This window comes from Macrotis lagotis, chromosome 2 (genome assembly GCF_037893015.1).
Source record: "Macrotis lagotis isolate mMagLag1 chromosome 2, bilby.v1.9.chrom.fasta, whole genome shotgun sequence".
Classification (NCBI taxonomy): Eukaryota; Metazoa; Chordata; class Mammalia; order Peramelemorphia; family Peramelidae; genus Macrotis; species Macrotis lagotis.
In genome coordinates, this window is record NC_133659.1 from 314,271,151 (window position 1) to 314,295,068 (window position 23,918).

A 23,918-nucleotide genomic window follows, 5' to 3' on the forward strand; every position below is an offset into this window, starting at 1 on the left:
AAAAACAAAAGTTCTTAAATTAAGAGATTACAAAGGAAACTTACTATAATGAAAATATAGTTGTCAAAATACTAAAAAATAAAATAAAATTTCATGGACCCTAGGTTAACTCCTGCTTTAAAGGACTGGGTCAAACCAGAGGTATTTGGGGGGGCTGAGACAGTAAACAACTGAATAAACAATGCCAGATCTTCTCTATTGTAAAAGGGCCTTTCCTATGAAAAGGGAGAAACAAGGGGAACCTTAGTTTTGAACTTTTCAAAATAAGCAGCACAGGACAGGCAATCTTATAAAATTCATCATGACTGAAAAAATTTCCTTCAAAATTTATTTTTCCATAGACTTGTCTCTAAATAAGTGTCCCAGAATCAGAGAACCAAACACACAGACTTGGCCTATAATGAATTTTCAACAAGACTGGCAACTATTTTCTTGCACTGATAATCAGAAATCTGGCTCTGTATCTATAAAGTTGTAACAGGCAGATCTCAGATGCCTCAGTCAGATCATAAAGGAATCTGTTGCCTGAATTTGGGATAAAAAAAAATGAATCTGAGATGAAAGTTATAGCAAATTAGCAGGGAACATCAGAGGAGATGAGAGAAGATGAAAAGAACAAATCATCCTTCCCCAAGAGTACTTTGTAATTAAGACAATCTTAGAGACAGATGGGAAGTAGGCAACAGAAGACTGAAAATCACTATTCAGTACACACACACACACACACACACACACACACACAGAGTGTCCCTAAAGTCTTAGTTTTAAACTTAAAAACTGAAATAGAATCAAGAGGTGAATCCCAAAACACTAGCATGGAAGCAAATGTGAGAAACTCTTCTTACCCTTTTCTCCCTACCAAAAAAACCCCACGAGTTGTTAGTAATGTTCTAGAATTCAAATTCTTTAAGCAGAACCAAAACTTTTGCAGGGTACCCTGACTGTCCACACATATTTGTTTGTGAATGGTTGGATCTGGACTTTAGTCAACCTTCACACAGTGGCTGTGTGACCATGGGCAGCTCACTTATTTATACCAAACATGCAGCCTGCAGGGACCTCTGTATGGGCTAGTGACTACTATTTCAATTTGATTGCAATTTGTTTTGTTGTTGTTTTTGCAAGGCAGTGGGATTAAGTGAGCTAAGTAATGATTGTCTGAGGCCGGATTTGAACTCAGGTTCTCCTGACTCCAGGGCTGGTGCTCTATATATGGTGCCAAGCAGATTCCCCTAAAGACTATAATTTGCTCAGAAGGTGCCAGTCTATATTAGTACAAGGGCTTCATCATCTATAAATTCCCTACACCAGGCCTGGTCCAGCTCCTATTCTCAGATGTCAGGGTCAGAAATGCTTTGTTGCTCCCTTTAGAAGGCATTGTCTGATTCACTAGTAATCTATGGTGTATGCCTCAGCTCCTCTTTCTCCCTCACCCCAACTCTTCAACTCTACAACATTGTCATTCATCCCTCCCCACCACTTCTTTTACATCTTGCCCCTTTTGTTCAGGCTATCATTAGCCTTTCCCCCAGTCCAATGAACCTTCTAATGGATCTCCACTGCCTTCTTGCCCTCCAAATGGCTGCCAAAGTAATTTTTCTTAAAAAGATTTCTCTAATCCCGTTGGGTTATTTAAGCCTTACAGAAACTAGCCTCAACCTCTTCCTAGCCTCATTGGACAGCATTCATCTTTGTGTCTGGGTACCATGCCTTTGAAAATGCCGTCCTCCTTCCATTAGGGATGCAGTTCCCTGTCTACAGCATGAAGCCTTTCCTGTTCTCTCCCCTCACTGCTAAGGCCCTCCCTTCCAAACTACATAGTAGGCATTTGCCTTTAGTTTGCTTTGTTATCTATACCTGTCTCTCTCTCATAAGGAGAGTTCCTAGAGACAGGATGAGGATCCTCTTATCAAGGCCTGATGCTTGTTGTCTAAACATCTTATTTCTCCCTTGATAGTTCTGTGAAAATGAGGGGACTGGGGCTGCTAGGTGGCCCAGTGGATAAAGCACCAGCCCTGAAGTCAGGAGTACCTGGGTTCAAATCCAGTCTCAGACACTTAATAATTACCTAGCCTTGGGCAAGCCACTTAACCCCATTTGCCTTGTAAAAAAAAAAAACAAAAAAAATGAGGGGATTATTCCATTCTTGGTCTGGAGTCCCAGAGGGAAAGTTTTTTCACTAACTTCTGATTTCTATCTACTTAAAAACATGATTTTGAGGAGGGATCCCACTGCCCCAAGGGGTAAAAACCACCACCAAAACATTAGATTGCCCAAAGGCAAAATGTGGTAGAATGGACCCACAAGGCCTCTCATCACCTAGAACTGTACCTAAGCCAAGTCCAGCCAAGTGAACCTCATGGTAGTCAGGAAAGGGGAAGGAACAAGCAGGCCCTGTGTTAAAGTGCTTTACAAATACCATCCAGTGAGACAGATATCACTTCCATTTTTATAGTTGAGGAGACTGAGGCAGGCAGAGGTTAGACTTGACCAGGGTCATACAACTTGGGAGGAAAGGTGAGAGGTTAGATTTAGATTCATGTCCTTCCTGACTTCAGGCCCAGCACCACCTACCTGTAAGGGCTTGCTTACATCTACCTTAACACCTACTTAACCCCCCCCCAAAGGTCCTTAATTTTTCTCAAGTCATTTGGGAGTGTCTGGTTAAATCCAGGCCATCAGATAGAAAACTAATTATTGCCTTTGATCACACTTACCTGATTTTATTCTGGAGCACAGCTCTCCAATAGGGGTTACATTTCAGGTTCACTAAATCATCTTTCTGTTCCCCATTTTAAAGAGTGTTATTTCTGAAGCTTTTTTTAAACTGTTATTTTTTCATACTTCTAATACTTTTAAGAGTCTTGATTTCATTGGTATGGGCTAATAAAGTGAAATTCCTCTGTAGCTCAGCGCTGGTTTTAGGACCTGCTGTGGGCCTAAAGGGGGCTAGGCTTCATCATCAAGCTTTTCCAATGTTGGACAAGCTGGCCCTTGGCTCCTTACTCAAAGCCCCTGAAGAACCCAAGGTGACTTACCTACCTTTCTTGATGAGAGGGCAGCGCTTGAACTTTCATAGGACAAGAAAATGTCTCTGCTGTCACTAACAGTTGCCTGGAGACCTCTCTGTAGCACTCACTGGAAAGGTGATGGCAAGTTTCATGGAACATTCATACAGCATTAATGACTGGTCATTATTGACTTATACATTGAGTGCCAGTAGGTTTGGCCTCTCCCATATTTAGAAGTCACCCAATATGGTGGCAAGGGCTGCGTTTGGGACCTGTTCTGGCAGGGCTACTCTATGCCTCAGGTGACTGCCATTCTTGTTGGCTGGTGATGGTGACATTTTCCTTTTTCTCCCTTTTTTCCCCCTACATAGTTCCCGACTCTGCTCAACGGCCACATACCAGTGCCAATCCCCAGCCTGGATAGAGCCTCTTCCCCAGGACTGCTTTCTTCAAGTGCTCAGAAGTCCTGATGATCTCTCCGCATGAAAGGACTCATTAACTGATATAAGAAATCCACCCCAATGGGCTAGTTTTCCGGTGTCGTGACAAGGACATTGTGAAATGCTGTTCCTTTGGTTTGCACTTTCCATTACTTGGATAGTCTAGTTTGTGGCGTTAGCATTTTTTCAACAGTTTTTTTATATATATCAGTATATATAAAAACCTGTTTGGCATTAAATGATTTTTTTCATGTTTTTATATTCTTGTAGCTCTCAAGTGTTGAACACTGTTGACAGTGAAGATACTTTTCTGAATGGATTTCATTGTATCTATTGAGGATGTGAAGCTTTCCTCCCCCCTCCCTTTAATTATGCACTGCGCTTATGTACACTATAACCGGCTGTGCCTTCCTTTGCATAATGTTTAATGTTATGTAAATGATTTGTATCTTTTCTAGTATTAAGAAAAAATGATTGAAAGACAAAAATTAGTATCCAACGGAGCTATGGTAGTGTTGCATTATTTTTCACAAGTAGGCAATATGAAAGCACATTCATATAACTTGTTACTTCGTGCTTTCAAATTGTATACAAAATTGCCTTATAATTTTTTGAAATGAAAGACAATAGTAAATCTATTGTCTAAGGTAATGATTTTTTTTAAAGAATAAACCAAGCCATATTTAGACAATGAATATTCATAAGACTGAAATGTTCTGAGGGCGTATTAAGAGCATCTTTTCAAAAGACAAGCCTTAGGGGAGGCAGTATGGTCTAGTGGAAAGAGTGCTGGTTTCCAAAAGACAAACCTTCTAGTGGCCAACAGGACCTTTCAGACTCTTTGCAAACAGGGACCGAAGATGGAAAAGCTACAGAAAGAGATCCTCTCTCCCCCCATGCCCTTGGGACCTGTCTTCCATTGCTCCCAATCCCTACATGTTCTCTTAGCAAATGAGGACAATCAGGACTTACATTTTCTATAGAGAATGACTAATCTGAATAGATAAACTCTGTCAATATGTGTTCAGGGTTTCTCAAAACCCTTGGGGTCATAGATAGAATATTTAAAACCTAGTGTTTTGAAAGGGTTCACTTTAAAGAGGTTCTCACAGTTTTGGAAATTTGGGCAATGCTCTACTTGGTTGATGTGACTTAAGTTTATGGTCAAGGTGAAGGAAGTTTAACATGAGTTCAAATTAATCATTTTCTGGAAGCTCTATTATTCTGGAGCTGAATTTAACTGTTTCAAGTAATTTGGAACAGGTTTTATCATCAATGTGCATTTGCAATTCAGAGCAGCGATTATGAAAATGTGTCCTGAGGGACAAAGCATAAAAAGAAAGGCAACCTTCCTTCTAATTGTATTTTCTGTTCTTTGAGATTATAGGCATTCTAATAATACAGGATGGAAGAAAAAGACCCTGGGAAAAATGTCTGCTACTGGCAAATTCAAGATTGGGTTAATAACAATCCCTAATTACTGGTCATGAAAACAATCTGGAAAGATCACTGTATATCTAATTGGTATGGACATCCATTAATGCAGTACTTTGGGACAACCATAAGCATTAGCCTATATGAAAAGTTCTTACAACTAGTACTTAAATATTTTTGAAGTCGATTATTCAGATTGTTTTTTTCAAATGTTTAAGGTTTCTACATTTTTGGATCATTTTGGAATGAAGGAAAAAAAGGAACTTTGATTTTGTGCACACAATCTATGATGGGGGGGGAACAAATATATAGGCTACATCTATCAAATAGTAAGGCTAGCCTTGACGTGTTAAGTCTTATTATTTGTGTTACCAACTTATAGCCCTATCTCGTTTTTTCAAAAGTACCTAACCTACCAGAAAAGGGACACGGGCAGACTGAGATTCTATCTACTTCTTATTTTTAAAAGGCCCAAGGAAAGTTAGGTGACTTATTCAAAGTCCCACAGACTTAACTAAGTCCAAATCTGACTCCCAAATGAATACTTCTTTCACTGCGCCATTATGTTGCATGCCAGTGGTCCAATGGCTGGAAAAGAATGAAAGGGTAGAACCTTTCTGAGTGTTTGACTTTCTCTCTCTCTCTCTCTCACACATACACACACAAAACAAGCTCGAAATATCATGCAAAATGGTCTCTAAAATAGCATAACTCTAATAAAAAAAATCATTCCAAAAACATTTCCCTGTGCCCCCTTTCCTCCTGTCAATGGCTGGTGAATGTCATTCAAGGGGATGTGACTCTAAGTTAGTTGGCCTCCATTTCCCTCCCCACCGCTCATTGTCTCCTACAACAATCTATAGTGGATTGTTACTAATGGAAAAAAAACTTATACCTATTATAATGGGTTAACAATTCTGCTACTTTTCAAAAATGAATGAGAGCTGGAAGCATTTGGAAATAAGCTGTCATTGGTCCTGCCACATTCTTTTTCATACTGATGTTTTTTTCTCCTTTACTTAGAAGATGAGATTTGCAATAGCATTAAAAAAAAGTATATTAAATAGCTCATCAGCTCCATGCCTGCTGAGTCTTAAAGAGATATGGTGAAAATGCTGCGCAACCATAATCTGTATGGATTCCCTAGATTTACATCTCACCAAATGGACAGAACTGAAAATCCTCATTCACTTGCATTTATGTATGTATCACTTTTACTGTTACATTTTTTGTTCAATAAACAACATTTTTTTAAAAAAAAAAACAAGCTTACCCTAGTATTTTATAATTAAAAATAATGTCAATAAAATGGTGGTTTTTGAAACAAGAAACATGAGACACCAGGAGGGCTTAGATTTAGATAGTCTGGATCTGGAGGTTTGGCAGAAAAGCAGCATCAGGTGACAAAGGGTTGAGTGAATAAAATGACTGGGTCTGATTCTGGTTTTCTTTTCACATGGGGTGCTCTAACTTGGGAAATGAATTTGATCTCAAGAAGGCACCTTATTTTAAATATACATTGTTGCCTCTTCCAAGTTGTCAGGACCTCAACTCTCACCCAGGTTTGTACCTCATAATGTCTGTGGTGAGCAGTGACAGTTAAGAAATCAATCTGAAAGTCACTTATTTTGAAAGAAATGGAATAGGCATCTTTGTTTGGGGGGTGGGAACCAGTGTGTGTTTCTGGTCTGCCCACACAGCACAGGAGCATGCCTAATTTGAAATAATCTATCTGGGGCCAAAAGGATAATTGCCAAGATGAGGGGCATCAACAACACAAAGAAAAGGGGTCAATCAGGTAAAAATCTTCATTTCCTTATGAATTTGCCATGGTTGTCCAATGTTGCTCAAGGTGCTAAACCACCAGACACTAACCTCTTTGGTCCCTACTTTTTATTTTTTTAACTTAAGACATTCAGATTGTTTCTCTAAAAGAGAAAAAGAAGCTTAACATAAGGGTGGAAAAGGTGTATTTTCTATGTATTACTTACCTCTGAGAACCTTGTTGGTTTTGGATGAAAGAGAACTTTTCAACAGTAACCCTATTACTGAGGGTCAGGGTCCTTCATCCATTGTTGGTCCCAAGAGTCGGCCAGGCCAGGTAGCACAAAGCAGTCGGCTTGCTTCCCCAAAACAAAAACAAGAGAGAAAGAAGCCTTTCTAGGCACCCCCAGCATACAGAATTTGGATGGCACTCACTGGAAGTATTTCTTCGCCCTTGTTGAAATAATCAGGCTTTTGGGGATGAAGCTAAACAGGTGAAAGTTCTGACAAATATATGCCTCCAATGCACTTCAATCCCATTGAAAACCAACCCCTAAACAACCATGGCATCAGAAAGGCCCTTATCATCATTACTCCAATCACAAGGGGTGTGACACATAAGGGATAATGGAGGGTGACTCGATTCTACCCAATGGTCCCTTTTCTGTAGAAGAATCACAATTCAACAAAACCGTATTTTAACAACATGGAGATTTTGTTATTATAAATTTTGAAACAAAACCCAGGAATTCCACATAATATTTATACTTCCAAAAGTACAATATTAATACGTGTTTGTCAGTTAGAAATAACAGCAGTTTGTTAGGTCTACAGGATTTTACGTAAAACCAGTTACAAATGCTGAAAAGCAGTAGTGGTCCAATATTCACCAGTATACATGAATCTGTTTCTTCCAGAAAATTAAAAAAACAAAAAAAAAACAAAAACCCCAAAATAATTAAATTTACCAGTATCATGAACTATTAATAAAACACCCCCCCAAACATGCCACAATCATTATTCACAAATAAAGTTAAAAGGAAATATACAAAAATTCACTTAATACTGTTAAATAACAATAAACTACAAGATTTCCTGAACAGAAATGGTAGGACCCCTGAATGTTTTACAGTGAATGTCAGGAAAAAAATTTAAGTTGTCTATGACTATTTCATGATATACCAGCCAGAGACTTACATGACCTCTTCAATATATCCCAATAAAGATTTACAGCCTGTAAAGATGCACTATATAACTAACTGTTAAAGGTGAACACAAATGCTTAAAAACACTGTTCCCATCATTCACCAAGGTGCACTTTGGACACCCAATGAGATGCACAGGCACAGCCATAACATCCGTCATCTCTGAGAAAAGGAGGTTGACGACAATTTTTTTAAAAGCTTCCAAGTTCTCATTTTGGGAAGAGTACGTAGTTAATCATGGCTCATGTCATGTATCTATCACAGGTTCCAGCTGATTCCAAGTGAATATCATGGTGGGAAAGGAGGGAGAAGGGAGGGAGAAAGAAGGAAATGAAATCTGTTCTCCAATAAAGAAAATCATCCTGCTTCTCATCAAATATAAGAAGAATATTTCAGAAGAATCACAGGACAAGAGGGTCGTCTGAACGGATTTGTGTTCGTCCTTAATGGATTAAAACACAACATAAATTAAGGTCAATGTGTTGTATACCAGCGTTCAGGAGCATGCAAACGTTGCTAAACTAGAGGTGACAAATAAATAATCCACGTGGCTCAAGTCCTGGGCTTCTAAGAGGAAATCCTTCCTGCCTTCTTGCCTTCCTCCACCTTCCCTCCGGGCAGGTGGGCAGGCATTCACTTGCTCAAATCACCTTGTGCGTCACGTGCTTCTCTAAACATAATGTGCTTATAAATCTCGGAACTACCACATTGCCAATGTTAAATAAGAAATTGTCTCATGAACTTAGAGCATCAAATGGTTCACCTATTTACGATTAAGCAAAGCTAAGTTTACATTCCAGGAAACATTGCAGTTTAATAAAAATAACAAACAAACAAAAACTGCAGCAGTCAAACAGTTTGTGAGGAGAAACAGAGGCATTCACATATCATAAAGCCATTGCAACTTCTTCGGGCATTCAACTGTTGTGTTAAATAGACAGACAGTAGTTACTTAGCAGCAATGATTCCGCAATAAATAATGCACTGTGTTTCTCAGTCCTGCACAAAAATTGCAGCTCCAGTTACAACAGTTGTAACCGACTGGCTCTAATGGCAGAGGAGACGTTAAAACCAACTGTACAAGAAATTGTCACACTGTGACAACAAATATAAAAACATAATCTGCAAGTCGGAAATAAAAAGACTCCACTGGGAAGAGGACAGCGTAGACAAGCGGAGCTCCCAAGTCCAGATCTGAGTCCGTGCTTGGTGAGAGAGGCTGAGACTGGGCTTGAAATCCTGCTAGCCAATTTAAAAGAGCATGCTCTGTCTTCTGTTCTTGCCGTGTCCTAAAATATAAAGTCATTGGGTGAAGCAGTTCAGAGTCCAGAGTTTCCCCCACAGCGCTGGGGCCTCCAGGTCCCGCCACGTTCCCACCACAAAAGGGCGACCGGCTCTGGCTTTTTGGAAAGAACCCATGGGGGCCCAGGGCCCGGCTAGAGCTTCTAGGCTTCCCCGTGGTAGACCTGAAGACTAGGGAAGCCCAAGGCGCCTCTTCTGCCGCAGGGGTCAGGTCGAGACAGGTCACTTGGAAAAAAGTCTGTGTCCTCGGTAGCTTTCAGGCTCCCTGCCTTGGCTGGGTCTGAATTCTCTCTGGAGAGACACTGAGCTGCCCACGTCATATAGAAAAGCGAGTTACGTGCAGTTCTAAAAATATACCATTGTGGTAGGCACAGGACACTGAGGTTCACATTAATCAAGTTACTAACCAATTTATAAACAGAAAGCTTGTTTCCATTCAGAAATTCAAGATCGACATGTGAAATGGTTTATTACAAACACACCTGTCTCTGGATAGGAAGAATTTCGAAAACCCGGGTCCTTTTGCAACTGAATTTCTTTCAGACTGAATATTGAGACACCTAAAATAAGGAGGAAAACATTTAGACATGAAGGTGAAGGGTCAGCATTGATAATTCTAAATGTGTTCAAACTATTGCACAAAATATTAAGACAATGTTTGGACCCCAGGGTAGACTAAGCACATGCTCCCCAATTTCAAGCTATGATGACCATCATGACATTTCCCCCCAAATGAACTATTCTTACTACTTATGCTTTTCTAACATGGTTTCTGCTGCCAACAAGAATTTCTCTAAACACAAGATACCATTTGCTTTTACTTCGACAGACAAGAGGAACTGTACATCAATAGGACCATCTGTTGATGACTACAAAGGGGCAGGAAAGGAACTAGTCACTACTCTTTTAATCAAGTTGGGTTGTGTGGCTATGCCGCTAATGTAGCTTCCATTCCATGGAGAGAGAAAGTGAATGAGAGCTATCAAAACTGACCTGCTCTTGGGATTCAAATGCTCAGGTTCCAAATCTTTTCTCCATCACAATCTAACCTACTTGCCTCTCTCTTTCTGAGAGAAGAATTATGTACTCAAAACATCAAAGACTTATCAAAGGAAATGAAAAATATTAGCTTTAGACTGAGCAAGTCAACATTTTTTTTTAAATGTCTGGATCTCTAAGATTAATAAATGAGAAAAATCAATTTCTAAAAGGAAATCTTTGAGGATCCTGAAATTGTGAGCTTTTTATTTCACAACAAAACTGCATTCTAACAGTTGTTCTTAGCTTACTGAGCATCTCATGGAAGTCTTTCAAAAGCATGTCAACAAAAGGCATGTTTTTGGTTTCAGATACTGTCTTTTCCCTTTGATGGACTAATAGGGTGAGCAGGAACAAATGGAAATAAGAATGGACTATGGAATTCTGACCCACTTATGGAAAAGACCCAGCTTTTAGGATGAAGAGACAAAACTAATGAAGACACTCTTCAGAAGTCCTCTTACTTTCAGGCAAAGCATGTATCCTTGTTCCCAGACTTCGAAAGTAGGCATGTTTCATGGCTTCCTCTGCTGAAACCCTTTTCTTTGACTCATACTGTGAAAAAACAAAAAGATCATTTCACCAACTTTTTCTGAGATTATTCTAACACAAACAAGATAACAGAAACACTGGTTTTAAGGCCTCTAAACTCTCTACTCTTGGTCATTTGATATAATGACTATTTTATTGAGAAGTTTTTGGTATACTATTAGGCCCATTTATGAATCAAGATTCCTATTTTAAACTGAAATGGAAGTTGTTTTCTAAGAATGCATTTTATCTAATATATATTTTAGGTCTCTTTATGGGTTGCAAAATGACAAGAATCAAGATTGAGATTTGCTGATCTTGGGTTACTTTTCCTTTATAAACACAAAAGATTAAAAGAATACTAAAATGCACTGTCCAAATTTATTTTGCATCAAGTCCCTGATGCCTCCGTTATCTAAATCTGCTCCAAGACTATATTCTTTGTGGGCTTCAAGGCAGTAGGATACAACAGCTGGGCAGAAAAGAGGCTGAGAGATGCCATCTCAGTTCCTAAGTGAAAGTAATGATCAAAGAAATTATCTATGCATCCTTGTAGGCAAATAATATGGTACATTAAGTTTTTCAGCATTAAGTCAATTTATATGTATCTACACATGCAAAGATGGGCCAATTATCTATCAGCTACTGAATCTCACCAACAATCATAAAATAAAAGCCAAATCCCCTGATAATATTCCATGGTATATCTACCACAACACCACATTTAGTAAGATTTGTCTAGAAAAATCAAAATCTTCACTTATTCCTTTCAAGTATCTTTTTATACTTTTTAGTCTGAAATTCCCTCAATGCATACAGAGCATCCTCTTCTCATCTCCACTCAGGCTATTTTTTGTCATCTCCTCCATCACTTAAGAAGTTGCCCTTCTCCTTGCCAAGACAAATACATCCCACATCTCTTCCTCTGGGTCTGAATTCAGCAAGGTCATCTCTAACAGGTGACTCTCAGATGTACCTGTCTAGGCAAAGCCTCTCTCATCTCACCTCCAGTCTCACATCTCCAAGTGCCTATTAGAATCAGATTTTGAACTGGATGTCCTGAAGAATTCCTAAACTCAATCTAAAACTCAATGTGGCGTTACTATTGTTTCCTACACACCACCTTCCTCCTAGCACCAAGGCTCACAAACTAGGCTTCATTTTCCACTCCTTGCTAAGGGTTCTCTATTTGTTCACCTGTACATCTCCTTTCTGATACTGCACCCCCCCACCCCACCCCCAATCCAGGCTCTTATCATCTCATGCCCGGGTTGAGTGGGTGATCTTGTCTCTTGTCTCTCCTGCTCCACTCCATTCTCCTTTCAGCTCTCAAAGTGAACTTCAAACGCAGATCCGACGAGATCACACAGTCCCCATTCAATCTGGAAGTCAATGCTCTCATCCCCTTGGAGACAGACTCCACCTACAGTTAGCATCCTTACTTTCCAGTCTTCCTACACCTGATTCCCCTCCTGATCCTCAGCTATCAGGTTCACTTGCCCAACTGGCTATTCCTCACACACCACCCTCCATCTACTGACACCAAGCTTCCTCCATCCTCATCTCTAGCTTCTAGCTTTCTTGACTTCCTTCAAGTCTGAACCACTATTCCAAGCCTTTCCCAACTCTCCTTCAACTCAGGCTCTTCCTTCTGAGGTTACTCCCAATTTATTTTGCGGTACACACATAGGCTCCTATGTGTCTCCCTGGCCTGGAGATGGCTCTCTGCATGTTGTCTCCTCTGTCAGTCTGGAGCTCCTTGAAAGCAGGGGCTGCCTTCTGCCATGCTTTGTACGTCAATGTTCAGTAATGGATTCTAACAGGTGTTAAGCACATGTGGCTGACTATTTGGATGACTATAATATGTAATTCCATATGGGATCAAAGACTGAGAGCTGGAAGAGATCATAGTGGTCTCTGTGTCCAAGTCCCTCCTTGGAAACGAGAAGCCTGCTGCCCAGAACTGAGTGACTTGCTCACACAGCCAAGATATGTCTGAGGCAGGATTTGAACCCAGGTTCTACTGACTCCAATTCCAGTTCTCTAGAGGCTACACTACCCTCTCTACCATTATGATACACAGGCATTACCCTACAAGTTTTAATTAACTCAGTCAAATCAGCTCCTTAAGTATCTACTATGACAAGAACACTAAACTTGGGATATGAGACAAAGGCGGAGACTCTCCCTGCCTCTGAGGATCTTCCTGTTCACTAGAGATGAAGGAAAATATAAAGGTAGAATTAGATTAGATTACAAGTGCTATCCAAATGGATGGGAAGGAGGTCGCTTCCAGCCGGAGAGCAGGCAGGGGGAAGGAAGGAAGGAAGGAAACAGGCAGGGAACAGAGAGAGCAAAAGCACGGATGGCCATGGGAAAGAACAGTTTGTGCTTAGAGGAAGTCGGTGAGATAAGCCTGGAAACGGAGCCTGAAGCCAGACTCAAGGGAGCCACCAATGCCAGGATAAAAACTTTATTCAGTAGATGGTGGGGGGGGGGAGAGGGAGAAGAGGATGTTAATGTAGGCATTTTAAATCATAATCAGACTTGTACATCATGAAGATTAAGGTAGGTCAAAAACAGACAAAGAGAGAAGAGACTTGGGATGTCACTGAGAGGTATATCCTAAGCTTCATTAAGTAACACATTCTTTCATGATAGATAATAGAATAGATGTTGTTATGATGTGAAGTCTCTAAATATAAACCTCACATTTTCTTAGAATTTGGGAGGAAAAGGAAAACCTGTTTAATGGCCTGGTCAATAAAGAATTCCAAAATAAAATGTTAAATGTGATGCTTCTTGGAAAGAAAATGACTTTTAATTCAGGTGATTCAAATTTATGCAGAGTTTTCTTATCAAGCTGGGCTACAAGGACTCACAACAACAACTGGGCATGACCAAGGCCTGCCCTTTCTAGGACCCTCTGTGGCTCAGAACAGGGAGAACCAAGAAACTATCTTTCTTGGAGATGAAGTTATGTTAAACTATTTGTGTCTTATATTGCACATCTGCCATTTGACTTTTTTGTTTTAGTTTTTTGCAAGGCAATGGGGTTAAGTAGCTTGCCCAAGGCCACACAGCTAGGTAATTATCAAGTGTCTGAGGCTGGATTTGAATCCAGGTTCCTGACTCCAGGGCCGGTGCTCTATCCGCTGCGCCACCTAGCCGCCCCCACTTGATATTTTAATAATTAAAATTAATGTACAACTTACCTGAAGAAATCTTGTTATCAATTCAATTCCTTCAGAGTCTAGTCTAGAAACAACAACAAATACATGATCAATTTTACATTTTTGCTTTAGCTGCCACAAAATTCAAGAGCCCAAGGTACCAATCCGGTCTGATCATTTGTTCAACTCCAGTGCCTAAAAACTCTTATTCAGGTGGACTGTTCTATACTCAGACATCTCATCTTAACACCATGTTATCTAGAAGCAGACTCAAGTCCTTTGAGAAGTGGACAGGAAGTGAACCTGAAGTCTCCTCAAGAGGCTAATGTTTATTAGCAAGTAAGATTATGAAAAAAGGCAGACTTCTGATGGAATAACCAATAACAGGCCATTAAACTTCCAGTGCCCCTGTGAAAAACAGATGATGCAGAAGACAAAGCAGAGCTGCTGTTATGAAGTGATCAGCCTTAACAACCATGGAGGTCCTGGGCATTGGTCTATTAGGAGTCAAAGACCATACAATTAACAAACCACTTCTAATTAAGTACAATAAATGCACCAGTCTATTTTAAGATTATGGAGTCTCTTGACAAAAGGATTCCTCCACACCAAAACTAGCACTTTCTCTTGCAGTCTGATGTGCTGTTAAAATAACAGCTCCTAGGGTTCTACAATACTGGAAAACAGGGAACTTCAAGTCATACATCATGTATCAGAGACAGCTATGCAAACAAGCTTTTAAAACTTTCTCAAGTGTAGACCTGGAAAAAGGAGCAAGAAGTCCACATTACAAAAACAGAAGTGGTAATAAATGTGATTCATCAAACAGAGGAGAAATGTGGTATAAAAATGACATTGCATTTTTCCTCCTAAGAAGAGCTAGAGAACATTAGGCCAGTTACTATAGCAACAACAGAGGGCAATTGAGTCACATGAGCAATTTGAAAAGAGTTTTGGTATTAGCAACAACTTTGCTTATCTTTCATTTGCCTGAGACTAAGACAAGACTTTTTGAGAGTCTGAGTGCTATCAGCAAATAGGTAGAAGGCTATGATCAGGTTTATGAGTAGAAAGAGTACAAGACTCAAGAAGTGAGAACCATAGGAAAAAGAGTCGCTGGTGTTCAAGGGTTTGCTTTCTTAAATAACAAAACACGAAGCAACACTTTTGGTGATGGTGAGTGAAGACCTGAGACAAAGGAGAGTCCCATCAACTTGGATTTGCTAAACAGATGGGCAAGAATGTAATGGAATATGACTGTACCATAAGGTACCACAGTTATGATGAGAACAGAAGAAAATGGAAGATTCCTACAAGCTGATGAAGAGCGAAGGAAGCAGAGAAAGAAAAATAATAGACCACAATAAACAGGACAACCACAAAACAACTAAAAATAAATAATGCAAAATCACAAAGAAAAAGCCTAGTCCCAAAGGAGAAATGCAAGGTGGCACTGCCCCCAACTCCTTTGGAGAGATATGAAACACCATATATAGTCAGATTTTTTTTCTCTTACATTGACTGATTTTGCTCATTTTTCTCTCTTACTTTTGAGAGATTCATTATTTCTGTGAAGGAGGGTGAGGCAATAAATACAAAGGCAAATCAATACAAAGGCAAAATTATAAATGACATACAAAAAAAAGATATTTGAAAATGTTACTGCTGTCATTAAATACTTTCTTTTTCATTCCCTGAGGAATTTTGGTGCCAAAGATTATTTTGTAAAAGCACAGCAGAAAAATTGCATTTTACTTTTTTATCTTTTCAATTATTTCAATCTGACCTCTAAGGGAGTGAAACAACTAACAGATTTGAGAGTCCTCCAAAGGTCTCCAAAGTTGAATGAATGCTTTGAGTTTAAACAAGGTGTATGTTGGAGCTACTCCTTTACGAATCCATGGAAAGTGTTCAGCACTTGGGGAAGCTGAAAACTTTTAAAGAATCCATGTTCCATTAGCAGAGTCTGGGGTCCAAATCCTGCTGCCTCCCAGGCCTGGCTCTGAGGCTGCTTCTGTCTATGCCTCCCCTCTGCAGGGTAGTGGCTGGGGACCCCCACAGCCTGACTCTGCCAGGGGCTTGCTCCTGTAGGCCCCACCTAAGTAGAAAGCCTTCTCAGGCAGGCCAGGGTGGCTGCAGGGGGACGGCTCTGTCCACTTGTGGCAGCTCTCCAGCTTCACCCTCAGCAAAGGGTGGATCCATATGAAGGAAATTAGAGATCTTACAAGGACAGTCACTATTTTATTCCATGATTGGGAGGAGTGGATTCTGGATTGTGTTATTTTATTAAGCTATAGAAACTTAATGAAATCCACAATCACTCGAAAGATCAACCTCACAAAATGCCCACGATCCAGATCTGTCAAGGAACTGGATGGGCAATCTAATGAATTAGTTTGTCAACATAGGAATCTAGGCTAGGTACTGGAGATGGGCAGCTAAAGAGACCCAGAGCAGAGCAGGAAAGATTTATTTTGAGCAAGATCACAAATCCCATCTTTTGAACCATAATTGTCTCTGAGTGGTATTACTTGGCTGTGAATCCTGGAAAATCCCCATCTTAGAACTCCAAATTAGCAGAGTCAGAGGAAAGATGTCAGTTGGGTATATATACACAGCGAGTGACAAGAGACTGGCAGGAATAACTTTTTGCTGGAGGAATAGTGTAAAGAACACATCCCTAGGGACCCATCTGGTCAGAAAAGAAAATAGGCCTGATCATGGCGGAAGACCGAGGGATGACAGATGAACAACAGAGGCATGAAATGACAGCCAGGCAATGGGGAAAGAGCCAGGTTGGCCTCCAGGGCCCCATGCAGGTGACCAAGGGAAGGCGCCAACCAGGATTGCCAAAGATCAACACCATGGATAGGAGGGAAGAGGACCCACTGAGATCATGGGGAAGAAGCTTCCAAGAAAGCAGTTATATCATTGGCTCTCATACTGGAACCAAAAAAGAAAAAAAAAGTATTCTTTAGATGCTAAGATAATTATAGTCTCTAAAATTTCCCTTTCCCTACCTCTTTCTCGATTATTTTATGCTAATATTCATATTAATATTGTTTTTCCAAATGGAAAATGTTTTCCCCAGCAGAATGTGAAGGTAAGAGAAAGCTTCAAGTCCCAGAGAACAAATCACATATCCAAAGTGTTTGCTTTTCTTTCTATGTCCTGTGATGTAGGCATGTAAGTAGAAGTAGCATTTTTATGAATCACAAAAATCATACAATCTTAACCGATGAAACAAACAAACCAGAAATACCTGGGTGCATGATTGATTAGAGGCTGTGGCTTATATTTAGGAAAGTTGTAATTCTTGAACTCATCATTTGAAGAAACACCTGGCCAAGTTTCTTGAGATGGTGTTCCTGGGTTTTAAAGGAATACAGACACAATTAGTTCCATCAGAAATAAATAATTAGAAGTGAGTCATAGAAAAAAACATTTACTGGCCTGGAAGGTCACTAGCTCCCTGGCCCTGGTCAGTTGCCCCTCACCCTGCCTCTCTGTGTCAGTGCCCTTTTAGGAGTCTCTTCCCTTGTATTTGTAATCACAGCATTTACTCCCTAAAGAGTCGGACATATATAGGGTAAGTACTTATTGAACGCTTATTAAATGACTTAATAAACTGAAACAGAAAGGCCAGAGACTTTACACAAGTCTGGGGTGAGGTGAAGTGCATAAACAGACACGGGAACAAAGACGTCTGCATCTTTTCCATCACGCTGCCACAAAGCTAGCAGTTACTGATAAGTAAGCTCAGAGACAATTTCACAAGGGTTCAAGAACCCTGGGGAAATCCATAGGACAGAAGATGGGGCTTCCAGCTCTGGAGCAGTTACTCAAATCATTGGCCACATCCAAAGGTTTTCAGCCTAACTCCATCTTCAGACCCATATTTGGGCCACGGACTCATTTGCAGATGCATACTTGGAGAAGCGCATGCAGACACCATGTGCAATATAACAGCCTGGCCGGCAGATGAGATACAGGCAGCAAGAAGAGCAGAGCCTGGAACGGCGTTGGTCGCAGTTCCTGGAATTCTGCCCAGTTGGGGGGACAGCACAGCAGGGCAGATGGTTCTGGACATAAGGAGCTAGGGAGGACGTTGTACGGGGCCCTTGTGGGTCACTCCACCAAAGGACCAAGACAAGGTGCTGTGTACCACTCAGGTGACAGCTGGTAACCCCAGATGCCAAAGGCCTGGTCTAGATAACTTTGGGAATGCTCAGCATCAAGTGCAATGAGAGGGGGTTGAATTTTTCATACCCAACAAATCTCACAGCCCATCTCCTGAATTAGAGAGGATCCATATCATATGATAAGATTAGTTGGAGTGGGTCCAGAGAAGGGAACCAAGGGGAAGCTCTGCTGGGACTCAAAACCAAGTCATTTGAAGCCTGAAGGAACTAAGGATAATTAACCCAGAGAAGAGAAGACTCATGGGGAGGCAAAAATCATTCATGTGCCAATATCTGAAGGGTTGCCATATAAGATCAGACAGTTGGCTTTGACTTCAGAAGTCAGAACTAGGCCTAGTGGAATGATGTTAAGTGAAGCAGATTTCATCCTAAATCTAAAAGTTACTTTCGAATGGAAAGTTCCGCCCTGGTAACTAGTGAGTTTTTTGACAATGGAAAGAGTTAAGCAGAGGCTAGATGCATACTTGTTACTAATTCTGTAGAGGGAAGTGACAATTTTCACGATTTAAACCAAGGTCAGATCTATTTTGAATCTTCAGATTTTAGGATACTATCATTTTGTAAATTCTGGAATCCTGAATTGAATGAAACTGAGTAAATGTTCAAACCCTTTCTTTGACCAAGAGATCTTATGGCAAAGATGTAAATGACCAAAAGAAAAAGAAAATATTTACAGAAGGATTTTTTTTAGTATTCAAGAAATGGAGGCAGGGGGAGGAGGGGGAGACGGAAGAAGCAAATCACCTTTAATTGGGGAATGACTAAAATGGTACATAAATGTATTGGACAATTACTGTAAGGAATTATGATCATGAGAAACTGAATGAAGCATGGGGGGAATTTATATCAACTGATGCAAGGGCAAGAGAACCAGAAAATTAATAGATACAATGGCTACAACAATGTATTTGCAAAGATTAACATCACAGTATCACTATAATGCTGTGAAATGATGGAAAGGTACCTCCCTCATATAAAAGGTAACAAATTTGCTTTCATCTTAAATCTCTTCTCTACTTGGTCTCCTCCCCAATGTAGGCCCTCATCACCTTACATCTGCACAGTTTTCAAATGCTGATGTGGTTCCCTTGCCCCCATGCTCTCCCAACTCCAGTTCACACTCCACTTAGCAGTCAAAGTGATCTTCCAGAAGAGTAGGTCTAGCCATGTCACTGCCCTGGTCAATATGGCAGAAACTCCCTTTGTTCTCCAGGATCAAATGTCAACTTCTAAGCTGGCTGCTCCAAGCCCCTCCTGACCAGGCTGAGTTCCTTCCCCTTTTCTTCCTCACCTCCCTGATCCCCAAGTCTTTTTAGCTCTTACTCGGAGTCCTGTATGAAGGTCCACTGCCAAGGACCTTCTGCTCTTCTTCTAACAAACTCCCTACTTCTGGACACATCCCTTCATTTCTGCCTCCTGGGTTCCTTCTTCAGGAAGCCTTTGCTAATCCATCAGAAAACTGGGGCCTCCCCTCTAATACTACTTCTGCTTGGTCATAAGGAGACTAACCGTCTCTTGCCGCTCTCCTCAACAGAATGTTTAACACAGGAGATGCTGATAGGAGACACTGGGCCTTGGGCTGAGGAGGATGAGAGAATGAAGCCAACCTCAGGGCCACTGTCTGTGTGTTCCCTGGTCACTTAGTACACTCACAGAGGAATTCAGCTTTGGATGGCCCAGGCCCCCTCAGACCCCCCCATCCCCTTTCCTAGCTTCCTTTAGTGAGCAGTCTTCCCCTATTCAACTGTAATCTTCTTGAGGGCAGGGTTCCCACTTATCACAGAATTCGGGCCATCAGGAGAAGCTTAATAAATGTTACTGAATTCAACTGTTACAGGAGATGATAACCTGGGAGAAGGCACATATGCAGTGTGAAGAGAATGCAAAACCAAGATACAATAACAATTTAAAAAATATACTCAACAAATCTTGAAAAAGGAGACTCAGGAAAATTGTAGGGGCAGTCTGACAGAGAAGAAAAGGACCATTACCAAGAAGTCGGAAGATTAAGTGCAGTTCATCCTCCACAGTAGAACCTGGAAAGAGAGGTCTTCCTGATGCCATTTCAAAAAATATGCAGCCAACACCCCTGTAGCATGTGCAATGGAAAAATAAAGAGAATCAATTGACATGAGAACACCACCAAGCCCAGGCTTTCCCTTGCTCTGTCTCCTAGTCAGGCTCTGCCCAGATTTCTCAGCTGCGGGCTCCCCAAGGAGCCCACTGGATGCCATTCTCACCCGCCTGCACTCCCTCCCTCCCGGTGATGGGGTTATTGCTCACTCTGAGCAGAAGCCCTGTCCCTTCTCTCCACCTCCTACAAAAGCAACCTTATCTCCCCAGCTCCAGACTACACAGCCTTTCCTCCACACTGGACATCACAGTATTCTAAGCCTAAGAATTTTTACTTGGTGAGTGATGTTTAATATTTTTCTAAGTACTCAGCCTTTGTATGTCCTGCGTACTATGACCAGGTTCTCAATTCATTTTTCTTTAAATTCTCTTCATTTATTTATTTATTTTTAGGTTTTTACAAGGCAATGGGGTTAAGTGGCTTGCCCAAGGCCACACAGCTAGGTAATAATATTAAGTGTCTGAGACTGGATTTGAACCCAGGTACTCCTGACTCCAGGGCTGGTGCTCTATCCACTGCACCACCTAGCCACCCCCTCAATGCATTTTTAAAAAGATTTTTATTGAGATTTTTTTTTAATATTCCCTATATTTGTTCCTTCATCCCTCCCCATCCAAAATCATCCCTCATAGCTGGAGACAGAAAGATAGACCCCTACCTTAAAAGAATTTACAATCTCTTTGAAATTAAAAAAAAAAATAGCTGAATGATAATAGCAATAAGATTTAAAATAATTTTTCTTTAAAAGTCAGAGGATTAGTTTGTTGCATTCAATGAATATTTCAGACAATAAATTTTATAGAAGCTCTGAGGAAGCTAAGAACCCCTGAGGCTGGATTATTCAATAAGCCTCACAGAGGCTGTTCCAGTCTGGGCCAGAGGCACAGAGAGTGAGCAGCTTATGAGAGGCATGCCGGGCACCACACGCGGAGAGATCATCATAAGCAAATGCACTGTGGCAGGAGAACATTTGCTATTTTCAAACCAACCTGGGCAGAGCAGAGGGTACAGTTCCTATTTAAGGACTCAAGAGACTGAAGTCACAACCAAGTTTGGACTGCAGTCAGAAGGGTAAGGTGGGTTTGGGAGTCAAGGTCTGCTACTTAAATGAAATTACCGTGAAGTTCATTAAGATGTTAGGATACTGCACATAATTTCCTGCTAATGATCATTCTGATTCTACCCCAATCTTCTGAAGCCTAATCATAGTGGGGAGGTGATCTGGGGTACCAAATCAGTGAAGGGCAGTATCTAGGGGTCTCGAGAACCAGACTAAGTTCAGAGAGATTGGGGTGCTAGGCTATGTAGGCCTTGTGAGCTGCATCCTTGAAAAGGGGATTCACACCAATTTTTAAATACAAACTGAACCCAACCAGCATGTCCAATGTGGCCTAAGAGATATTCTCTTTCTTCAAGTGTAGGCTGCTCGTGGAAAAGTACATGCTTTGCCAGCATTTCAGAGTTCGCAAAATGCTTTCCATTTACCATGGGCCAGAGGATTATTCTGTCCATGTAATGACTGATGAAACAGCCCCCAAGTTAAATATCTTCTTTAGGGGAGCACAGTTGGTATCTTAAGTGGGAGCAGAACCAAGTCTTCCTGACTCCATGTCAGGAACTCTCCACCAAACCACTTTGCCTATGAAACAACCCAATAGGGAGGTTGGTACCCCTCTCCAAGGTGCTAGAAGAACTTGGCATAAGGTTGCTGACACAGGGGGCAGGTCCTCTATGAAGGCTTCCCTAGAAAGTATGGACAAGAACAGCACAAAAGGACAAGACAGAGAAAAAGGTGACCTAAAAGGACACCCAATGCAAACCATTGTATCTATATACTCACCACATATCAATCTGTGTTGAGTACTCAGAAGAGCCCAGGAGAACATCAGGTGGCCGGTACCAAAGTGTGACGACTTCATTTGAGTAGGTTTTTGTAGGAACTGACTTGGCTCTTGCTAGTCCTTTATAGGAAAAATAAAACATTTAAGAACTACATGACTGGAATTTCTTTTTTAATCTTTATTGGTACCTCACAATTTTAGATTTGTAAGTGAGCTATTTATTTTATTTTATTTTATTTTTGCAAGGCAATGGGCTAGGTGACTTGCCCAAGGTCACACACCTAGGTCATTATTAAGTGTCTGAATATGAATTTGAACTCAAGTCCTCCTGGCTTCAGGGCCAGTACTGTATCCACTGCATCACCTAGCTGCCCCCAGTGAGCTACTTTTTGATGGCTACTTATAGCTACTCCAAACTTACCAGAAACTCCTTAATAATGAAGTTGAAAAATGCCAATTCTAGGGGAAGCTAGGTGGCACAGTGGACAGAGCACCAGCCTTGGAGTCAGAAGTACCTGAGTTCAAGTCCAGCCTCAGACACTTAATAATGACCTAGCTGTGTGGCCTTGGGCAAGCCACTTAACCCCATTGCCTTGAAAAATCTAAAAAGAAAAATGTCAACTCTTTCCACATCAAATAAATATGCTAATTTTTATGAATCCCCCCTTCATCAAGTGCCAACTTCATAATTACTTCCTAGATGGGATTATTACTATACCCCAAATGTGAAAAGTACATTCTGAGATCTAGATCCGATGTGCTATTTTCATAAGCCTCCTAAACTATTTTGAATTTCCTATGTTGGATCTCTTAAGAATTTCATTTCACCAATCACCGACACCAAAAAGAAGCTTCAAATCACTTCAAGAAATTTCTAAGTGGCAATGACAAGGAATTTCCTGATAAAGGCAAGACAAGTTTCTTTCTTCACCTCCTATTCAGATAAAAAGATTTAACTTGTTCAGACAGACACATCTCCAGTCTAAAGAATTTCAGATCCCATCAAGGTTAGATGAGCTGAAAGGCTTGCAGAACCAAGGATGTTTATGTTGACACTATTACAGTAATATGGAAATTCATGACCACTTAGAAAAGACAGCTGGAATAGGTGGCATAGGCCAGGCCTGAAGTCAGGAAGACTCATCTTTCTGTATTTAAATCTGTCCTCTAAGGGGAAGCTAGGTGACACAGTGGATACAGCACCAGCTCTGGAGTCAGGAGAATGGGAGTTCAAATCCAGCCTCAGATACTTAATAATTATCTAGTTGTGTGACCTTGGGCAAGTCACTTAACCTCACTGCCTTGCATATACAAAAATAAAAAACAAAAAAATCCCACAAAATCCTGACCTCTGCAACTTACTAGCACTGTGACCCTGAACAAGTCACTTAATGTTCTGCTTCAGTTTCTCACCTGTAAAATGAACTAGAAAATCACCCCAGGATCTTAGCTAAGAAAATCCAAAATGGGGTCACAAAGAGTCAAATACAGCTGAACACCTGATCAACAATATTCAGTATTCAGTATTTTTAGTGTTTAGTAGTAAATTTATTATTTTTACCTATTTGGAAAAAGAATAATTTTAAAAGGTATTTCAAATATATGACATATGTGCATGTATATTACATATGATTTTAAAGATGCCAGAATAGATATGTGTGAAAAAATGCTCCAAATCATTCTTGATTAGAGAAATGCAAGTTAAAACAACTATGAGGGACCAGTCTTTCTGGACAACAATCCAGAACTATGCCCAAAGAGCAATAAAACTGATAATACCCTTTGATCCAGCAATACCAAACAGGAGGTCTATATCTCAAAAAATCATAAAAAAAACCATGTT

The 23,918-nt window shown here is 40.6% G+C and overlaps 2 protein-coding genes across 17 annotated transcripts in view; one reads left to right on the top strand and one right to left on the bottom strand.

Moving 5' to 3' along the window:
- ELK3 (ETS transcription factor ELK3) overlaps positions 1-10,752 on the top strand; it is a 101,469-nt gene extending 90,717 nt beyond the window's left edge. The window contains exon 5 of the mRNA XM_074226627.1: positions 3,383-10,752. Coding sequence (XP_074082728.1) covers positions 3,383-3,481 — 99 coding nt within the window. The 3' untranslated portion in view covers positions 3,482-10,752. The remainder of the gene's footprint in view (positions 1-3,382) is intronic.
- The window catches only part of CDK17 (cyclin dependent kinase 17), a 166,764-nt gene that overhangs the window by 11,639 nt on the left and 131,207 nt on the right, over positions 1-23,918 (bottom strand). For 5 of the 16 annotated variants that reach the window (XR_012476257.1, XR_012476255.1, XR_012476256.1 and 2 more), the window contains 6 exons: positions 22,075-22,195; positions 20,092-20,189; positions 17,161-17,266; positions 13,941-13,983; positions 10,659-10,749; positions 9,639-9,716 (listed from right to left, as the gene is read on the bottom strand). Coding sequence is in view for 3 of the 16 variants with exons in the window: in XM_074226624.1 (XP_074082725.1) it covers positions 9,639-9,716; positions 10,659-10,749; positions 13,941-13,983; positions 17,161-17,266; positions 20,092-20,189; positions 22,075-22,195 (537 nt within the window). In the remaining 13 variants the exon portion in view is untranslated. Of the gene's footprint in view, positions 1-1,499; positions 3,139-5,323; positions 5,474-6,876; positions 7,009-7,343; positions 9,464-9,638; positions 9,717-10,658; positions 10,750-13,940; positions 13,984-17,160; positions 17,267-20,091; positions 20,190-22,074; positions 22,196-23,918 lie in introns of those variants that run through there. The other 11 variants (XR_012476261.1, XR_012476260.1, XR_012476259.1 and 8 more) reach the window with 11 other exon arrangements.